Below are 8,944 nucleotides of genomic sequence, written 5' to 3'. Positions count from 1 at the left end.
TTTTTTTTTTAAATGAAGCCCTGAGGGATGGCAGATGGTGTGGTGGTTAAAGATGCTGGACTCCCATATGGCTGACCACAGTTCAGGTCTTGGATCTGGCAGCTTGCTTTCTCACTTTCTCTTTCTCTCTCCCCCTCTCTGTCTCTGGTGAACACACATGTCATGTGCCCTTCCCTCTTCCTTTCTCGGTGTCTCTCTATCTCTCTCTGGCAAGCCCACATACTCTCTGGGAATGATGATGCAATGGCAAAATGACACTCCATGATGTGGAGGCCATCTGGAAAGATCTTGGGTTCTTTACTACGATATCAAAGGTCATAAAACAGTGGACTTGTGAAATCATGAAACTATGGTTTTAATGCCCAAGACTTTTATACCCAACCAATTTAGCATGCATTTGGAACGCACCAGGAAGAAACACACTGGGTAGGTGTGGGTGTCCAGAATCCTGGAGGGCTGAGGAAACAGAATCACATCATAACAAGATCCTGTTGAAGGTCCTCTTTCTCACTCATGTGTGTGTGCTTCCTATCATAAAAAAAAGGGAAAGGGTCAGCAGGTGGCATGGTAGTTAAGGCGGCTGTATCCTACATGGCCAATTGTGTAGTTCAAATCCCAGACACGATGGCTTTAAAAACACTCTGGGCCCATGTGCCCAAAATTGTGTGCCTAACATTTTGAGAGGAGACTAGAAGAGAAGGGATTGCAGCATGGCCATCCTTCTGGGGGAGTGGGTGATCTCTCAGTTTTTCTTTCTCTCTGGTGAGTGTACATGCTTTATAGCAAAAATTTTTTAAAAAAGGAAAAAATTAGAAGAGAGGTATTAAATAGTAAAATGTAAGAATCATATTTTAAATACATCAGTAATAATCTTTTAAAACTAGTTATTATGTAAAAACATAAAAACAAAACCCAATAGATGCCTCCAACAGATACCAAAGCCAGCCAATGCTCAAGTCTCTTATATAAAATGGTATACATTTTCATAGGACCTGCATACATTCTCCTATATCCTTTAAATCATCTCTAGATGATTTATGCTACCTAATACAATGTACATGCTAAGAAAATAGTGGCTACACTATATTTTAAAAATCTTTATATTTTTAGATCGTTGCATATTTATTTAAAAAATTTTTTTTCAAATATGTTCCATCTGTGATTGATTGAATCAGTGGAGATGGAATTTCTGGATACCTCAGATCAACTGAAAAGGAAATACATGTGTGTAGGGAGCTATTTTTTTTTAAATCACGTTTTATAATCTTTAACTCACAAAAAATGCAAGTAAATAGGTAAGTTTATCTATTGAATAATACATGGGTCTTCTCTCAAGTGTTATGCATTATGTAAACAATCATCTTTTCTCTCATTAACTGTGACTTCTTAGAAGAATTCCATTTATCATAATGGGACAAGGAGGCATTTAATGTCTTACTGGAAGCAAGAACCGCATGCTCTACTCTTTGACTATGATATAATAAATCTAGCTGTTAATAGCTAAACTGAAACACAGAGAGGACCAGCATGTGGCATGGCAGTTACCACACTGGATCCCACATGGCCAACTGTGTTGTTCAAATGCTGGACTTGGCACCTTGACACATACGCTGGGTGCATGTGCATGCATGTCCAAAATCTCAAGAGGAGAATGGAGAAGAGATTGTGGCGAGTCCATCTCCCCTGGGGTGTGATTTCTCACTTTCCCTCTCTGGTGAGTGCACACACCCTATAACAAAACAAAGCACAAAAATTACCACTGTGCCAATCCCAGGCCCCGCCTTTCCCTTCCCTTCCCTTCCCTTCCCTTCCCTTCCCTTCTCCTCTCTTCTCCTCTCCTCTCCTCTTCTCTTCTCCTTCCTTCCTTCCTTCATTCCTTTTTTGAGCTTTAAGTATAGAGTGCATGCACTTGACAGAGATAGAGACAGAGAAAGTAGGAAAGTTAGAAATCACCCTTCAAGGGGGATGTCCACACTAGAATCCCTTCTCCTCTATTCTCCTTTCAAGATTTTGGGCATGCATGCACATGCCCACAGTATGTTTTCAAGCTGCTGAGTCCTGGACTTGAACTCTGCAGTTGGTCCTATGGGATCCAGCATCTGAACCTCCATGCCACCTCCTGGCCCTGGGTCTTGATTTTTTTTATTACTCATTCTAACACCTGCCTTGGGAAGCTTTAGAAAGCAAGGATAAAAGTTCAGATATTGAGGAGTCAAGCATCATGAATGGAAACCAAACTATATATGAGGGTCTTCAAATATTTCATGGAAAATGCATGTTATATAAAAAAATGCATGGATTCCAATGTTTTTTGGATGAAAATTAAGTCCTACTTTTATTTTTCACCAACTTTTCAAGGTATGTATTTAGTTTTAGAGAGAGAGTTTCACTTATCAATTGCAATGTCACACACGTGCTGGTAGCTTCAGACGAATTGCATTCATGAAACTTAATTCTCCTTCCAGGAATTTATTTTAAGAAACTGAACAAAAGGACTTAAGGACATAACTCACAGTGCTATTTGTAGGGAGGTGGAGTGGGATTCCTCTTACTCCTCCCTGGATCATTTTACAACCATGAGGATGCCATCAATTACATAAATAGCTAGGTATAAAACAGAGAGAGATGGGTGATGGAATCAGGTTTTTTAGAGATTTACGTACCTTGAATACTGAGGAATGAAATTGTACAAATGAGTTCAGAGGATAGGAGCAAAACTAAGGGATGTGAAAAGATAATCCAGACCTTTGAACATCCATCAGATACAAGTTTCAGAAGCAAAGAAACAAAATGGAGAGGGAAGAAGGAGACGAAATGATGCAACATAAGCTCTGTGAGAAGTTTTTGATTGAGAGTTTTCCGAGTGTTGAGTAGAATCCATGATAAAAGCACGAAGGTAGATACCAAGTGGTGATATTTGATACTGGAACACCACCACCAAAAAAAAATAGCATATGAGATTTCTGCATTCAATTTTTTTAAGAGAGACTTTTCCCATAGAGCACATGCTCTCACTGGAGAGACAGAGAAACAGAGAGACAGAAAGTGAGAAATCACCGGGGTTGGCCATACTGCAGTCCTTTCTCCTCCATTCTCCTCTTGGGATTTTGGGCATGCATGCACATGCGCCCGGCATGAGTTTTAAGTCACTGGGTGCAGGACTTGAACAGTGTTCAACTACATGGGAGTCCAGTGATGTAACCATGATGCCACCTTCTGCTTCCTGTATTCAGTTTCAGTAATAATTGTTTGAAAGCAAACAAAGCTGTTTCAAATATGCAAATACTCAAAAATGTTGCCCCTCAGAGTTTTTGATTTTGTTAGTTTTTTGCTATAGGGCACCTGTGCTCACCAGCGTGCGCGAGAGAAAGTTAGAAATCAACTCCTCAGGGGGATGACCACACTGAAATTCATTCTCCTCCATTCTCCTCTTGGAATCTTGGACACACATACACACGCACATGAGCCCAGCATGAGTTTAAGCCACCAGGCCTGGCACTCAAACCACAGTCGACTACGTGGGAGCCAATGATGTAACCATTATGTTATCTGCCAGTCCTGCAGTACTTATAATTTTTTTTTTGTAAGGTTGACATGCTTCCCCCACCATTTATTTGTTTTTTCCATTGTTATATGAGTATAAGCTCATGTTATGTATTTATTTTTAAAAGATTATTTATTTAATTTCATTTGGTTGTTGGGAAAGTCATAATGTATTTTTGCATAGAAAAATTTGTATTATTTATCGTTACTTATAAATATTTATCATTATTATTATTATTATTTTTCATTTACTACAGTGCATGCAACCTCACCAGAGCTAGACACAGAAAAAGAGAAAGACAGAGGAAAAGTGAGAAAGCAAGCTGCCAGGTCTGGGGCTCAAACTGTAGTTGGTTGTGTGGGAGTCCAGTGCATTAGCCACCATACCACCTGCTGGTCCCTCATGTTATTTTTTTATTCCCTGAGTTTCTTGTTTGTTTAGTTGATCAAATTATTTTGACTTTAGGAAGTGGGAGTGACTCTTGGTTGGATTAGTGTAATCTTTTGACATGCCCTCAACTTTTCCCTAGAGTTTCCTTAATTTTTATGTCATTATGAGATGTTTCAGGTTATGATGAAGTAAAATTTAAGGGGAAAAGAATGGACAGAGACAGAGGCAACTTCCATTTTGATAAAAGGTAGTCTTTGAAGATTCGAGTTCAAACTTGTATGCAACTAACAATGTAGGTTTTAAATACATAAAGTAAAAAGTGATAGAGATGATAATGGACATCTGTTAGTTACTTCTACTGGATCAGCATATAGTCCCATGTGCTCATGAATTTTACAGTTGGAAACTATCTTTGCAAGAGGTGGTTCAAGTCAGTCTGTCCTAAGACAGTTCTGTTCAATCTGTCATGTTTTTCAAGGTTTGAACATACATGAAAAGTGTGCAAAGCCCTAGGTGATCCATGGAAGATAAACACTGAACATAAAGGTGGCAGTGTAATAGGGATTAAATTTATGTTCCAGGGGCCAGCAGGTGACATAGTGGTTATGGCTTTGGACCTGCACATTACCTAACACAGTTTGAGTTTTGGACCCAGGGGCTTGAAAATCACCCTTGGTATATGTGCGTGCATACCCAAAATCCTGAGAGAAGAATGGGGGAGAAGGGATTGCAGAAAAATCACTGCTGGAAGAGGAGTGATTTCTCACTTTCTCTCTCTTTCTGTCTCTCTGGTGAGCACACACACCCTGTAGTAAAACTCTCTCCCTAAAAATAAATACATATATAAATAAATAAATGTGTGTTCCATGTTTGTGAGCCACAAAGAGGCATCTTCTCGAAGGGGTAGGTTGTTTGCCTAGCGTCTGGTGCATACATTTTCCAGGGTCATCCTCTCCAAGGTGTTCGATGAGGTTATTGAAGTGAACCTGATCGACAGTGCAGACTATATCCACCTCGCCTATCTAAAGAGACCTGAGCTGGGGGTCACCCTGACCAAGCTTCACTGTTGGACTCTCACCCATTACAGCAAGTGTGTGTTCCTGGATGCAGACACCCTGGTGAGTATGGGAGGATGGTGAGGACCAGGTTCTCCACTTGACAAGGAAGCCCTCAATGACCATGCCTTTCCACCTGGAAGCCGGCAGCTGGCTCTTACTAATAGATTCTCATGCCAGTCTCTTTCTCTATCATGGAAATTCAGTCCCATAGAATCATATTCTCAGGACAGCCCATAGCCCAGTGGTTAAGGGAGCCAGATCCCACATGGCTGATAGCTGTTCAAATCCCATCCCTGGCAGCTTGAAAAACACGTCAGGTTCACGTGCATGCATTTCTCAGATAGCTCCACAGGATGGAGAAATGGAGACCAGGCTCCCTTGGGGAGTGCTCTCCCTTTCTTTCTTGCCCTCTGTTTCTCTCTGGTGAGTATATATGCTTTATAGCAAATTTAATAGATGTCTGTTATATTTAATAATAGATAATACTTTATTTTTTATATTGCATATATTAGGTCATCAGAAAAGTCATGACGTATTTTCTAAGTTTTTCTTTGCAAAGATGCATCGTGACTTTTCCAGTGATCCTCTATCTATGTATCTATCTATCTATCTATCATCTATTTATCTATCTATGTGTCTATCTATCTATATCTATCATCTATCACCCATCTAGCTAGCTAAGTAGCTAGCTATCATCTATCATCTATGCATATCTATCTATGTATCTATCATTCATCTACCTGTATCTATATCTATCTACCTACCTGTATCTATCTCTGTTTACTATCTATTTATATCAATCTTCTATCATCTATCTCTATCATTTATGTATCTATCTATATCATCTATCCATCTATCTCTATTTGTCTATCTTTATCTGTCTATCATCCATCCATCTATCTATCTAGCTAGCTAGCTAGCTAGCTATATCTATCATCTATCTATCTATAGTTATAGCTATCTATCTATCTCTATCATCTATCTATCTATCTATCTACCATCTATCTACCTATATCTATCTGTCTATCTCTGTCTATCTCCATCTGTGTGAATCAGATTTTCATGAGCACCTGCACTAGACCCTTCTGGAGTATTTGAAGACAAGCTCTTTCCCCAGGAGTGGTTTATAGTTTCATTGTTTCATCTACACAAAATGCAATACTTGGCCCTCTTTCTCTGCTTGCGTATTGAATTACGTTGCCCTATGGGAGTGGCACACCTGGCCTTAGCTGGGTCATATCCGAGCTGTCATTCGGGATAGTCACACTGCATTAAACCTGAACGGGCACAGTGATAGAGACTCACCTGCATTAAACCTGAACGGGCACAGTGAAAACAACCTTTGCACGGCGGTGAACATGTGTGGCCCCCGTTAACAGGGAGACAGCGGCAGGAGGGTTGCAATGTGGAAACCCTTTGTCTGAAATACCCACCCTTGGGCCAGCTAATGGCAACTAGATTTCACATGCTGGCCTTGTGGTTCAAGTCCTGAAACCGATGGCTTTAGAAACATCCCAGGTGTATGTGCGTGCATGGCCAAAGTCCCAAAAAGAAGAAGAAAGAGAAGAGAAGTGATTGTTGCATGGTCGCACCTCACTGGGGGTGCTTTCTCACTCTCCTTCTGTCTCTTTATCTCTCTTCAGCGAATGTACAAAGCCTCTGGCAGATTTAAAAAAATAATAATAAGACCTGTCTCTCTCCTTTTTCCCTCTCCTACTTTTTCTCTCTCTCTTTCCTCAACAAAACGAAAACAAACGCACAAACAAAAACCCAGTCATTGCAAAGCCAAATGGTAACTGAAGCTGGAGTGTTGGAAGTCAGTTCTTCTTTAAGCAAAAGACTCTCTGCAGAAAAGAGGGGAGGTGTGTAGCAAACAAACACAGCAGTGTAATCAGAATAATGGCTTTTTTTTGGGGGGGGGTTTCTTCAAGCAGAGTAAAATTCAGAGAGTCAGTGTGTGTTACAAGGGTTGTAATCAGCACTCAAGCTCCTAGAGGTACCTGATTACATTCTACTGAATTGCAAATCTTTCTGTTCATGCTTTTTTTAGTTTGTGTTTTTTATTTCCCAGAGAGCACATGCCTTTATCAGAGAGAAAGAACGAGACATTGACACAGAGAGAAAGCAGCTCCAGTGGAGCTTGGTCATGCCACAATCCCTTCTCCTCCCTTTCACGTCCTGTTGGGATTTGGGACATGCACACACATGATCCAGTTATTTTTCAAACTGCCAGGGGCAGTACTCGAACTGTAGTCAGCACCGTGGACTGTGTACACTCTTAACCACGAGGCCACAGAGCCAGTCCTGTCTATGGATTTCTGTGGTTGCACTGGTCACATTTGCTACAGGAAGAGGAATGCACAATTAAGAGAAGTCTACGGGGAACCCTTAGGAACTTAGAGAAAATCATTTCATTTTGTATGCGGTGTCACTTGATCCGCTTAAAATAAAATACACAGCCGTCTCACATGTTTCTCCTTGGAGAATAAGATGGGAAGCCTTCAGCCAGCTGGTGGCATGGTGGTTGAGGTTGCTGGGTCCCACAGGGCTAACTGCTGTTTGAGTTCTGGATCTGGTAGCTTGATAAAACACACTGGGTACGAGACCGTGCGTGTCCAAACTCCCGAGAGGAGACTGGAGGAGAGAGGACTGAGGTGTGGCCATCCCCCCCGGGGAACAATTTCTCACTTTCCCTCCCTCTGGTGAGAACATGCACTCTAGCAAAACTGAAAACAAGGACATTTCTGTAAGAATCACTCAAGGGACTAGCAGTTGGCGTCATGGTTACGTTGCTGGACTCCCACATAGTTGACTGTAGTTCCAGTCCCGGACCCGGTGGCTTAAACCTCATGCCAGGTGTGTGTGCGTGCGTGCCCAAGATCCTGCAAGGACAATGGAGGAGAAGGGATTGTGGTGTGGCCATTCTCCTTGAGAGTTGATTTCTTATTGTCTCTCTCTCTGGAAAAAATTCACACTGAACCAAAACTAAATGTAAAGAAAAAAATTTCTGTAAGAGTTGCTCAAGGGACCAGCAGATGGCACAATGGCTGAATTCCCACATAGTTGACTGCAGTTCAAGTCCCAGACTGGGCAGCTTAAAACTCACACCAGGCGTGTGTGCGTGCCTGCCCAAGATCCCGAGAGGAGAATGGAGGAGAAGGGATTGCGGTGTGGCCATCCCCCCGGGGGGTGATTTCTCACTTTCTGTCTCTCTGTCTCCCTCTGTCTCTCTGGTGAGCACACGCGCCCTATAGCAAAACCTCTTTAGAAAGAAAAGAAAGTTGCTGAAATCATTGGGTAAAGGTTCCCAGCCCCAAGCCTTTGTCTGGCCGCCCCTAACTGACGTGTGTGTATTTTGGGAAGGCAAAGTTGTGTCCCTGCAATGCCATGCCTTGTCCCCACAGGTGCTATCCAACGTGGACGAACTCTTCGACCGGGGAGAGTTTTCCGCCGCTCCAGACCCTGGCTGGCCGGACTGCTTCAACAGCGGGGTGTTCGTCTTCCGACCATCTCTGGAAACCCACCACCTCCTCTTGCAACATGCCACGGTCCACGGCAGCTTTGACGGTAAAGGACGGGAACCTGTAAAATTTCAGGAGAGACTTCAGGGTCCTTCCCACCCCCGCGTCTCCACCTCAGTCTGTTTCCCCTGTGTCTGGGAACGTGAAATGAGAAATGTGGAACAGAGGCAGGCCGGGCGATCGGACGGAATCACAACCGAATAAATATACAGGGAGCCTAGAGAACCACGGGAAATGTTCTATTACTTATTTATTTATTTATTTCATTGAAGATTTATTTATTTATTTATTTATTTATTTATAGAGAGATTTTTGCTGTAGGGTGTGTGCACTCACCAGAGAGACAGAGAGAGACAGAGAGACAGAAGGTGAGAAATCACCCCCCAGGGGGGATAGCCATGCTGCAATCCCTCCTCCTCCATTCTCCTCTC

The 8,944-nt window shown here is 42.2% G+C and overlaps 1 protein-coding gene across 1 annotated transcript in view; it reads left to right on the top strand.

The window, feature by feature from the left end:
* Positions 1-8,944, top strand: part of GYG2 (glycogenin 2) — a 44,894-nt gene that overhangs the window by 10,589 nt on the left and 25,361 nt on the right. The window contains exons 3-4 of the mRNA XM_006168713.2: positions 4,878-5,052; positions 8,397-8,559. Coding sequence (XP_006168775.1) covers positions 4,878-5,052; positions 8,397-8,559 — 338 coding nt within the window. The remainder of the gene's footprint in view (positions 1-4,877; positions 5,053-8,396; positions 8,560-8,944) is intronic.

This window comes from Tupaia chinensis, unplaced genomic scaffold, assembly GCF_000334495.1.
Source record: "Tupaia chinensis unplaced genomic scaffold, TupChi_1.0 Scaffold146027_1, whole genome shotgun sequence".
In the NCBI taxonomy this organism is placed as follows: domain Eukaryota; kingdom Metazoa; phylum Chordata; class Mammalia; order Scandentia; family Tupaiidae; genus Tupaia; species Tupaia belangeri.
Note: the sequence above shows the minus strand (reverse complement) of the source record. Positions and strands in the feature narration are given on the sequence as shown.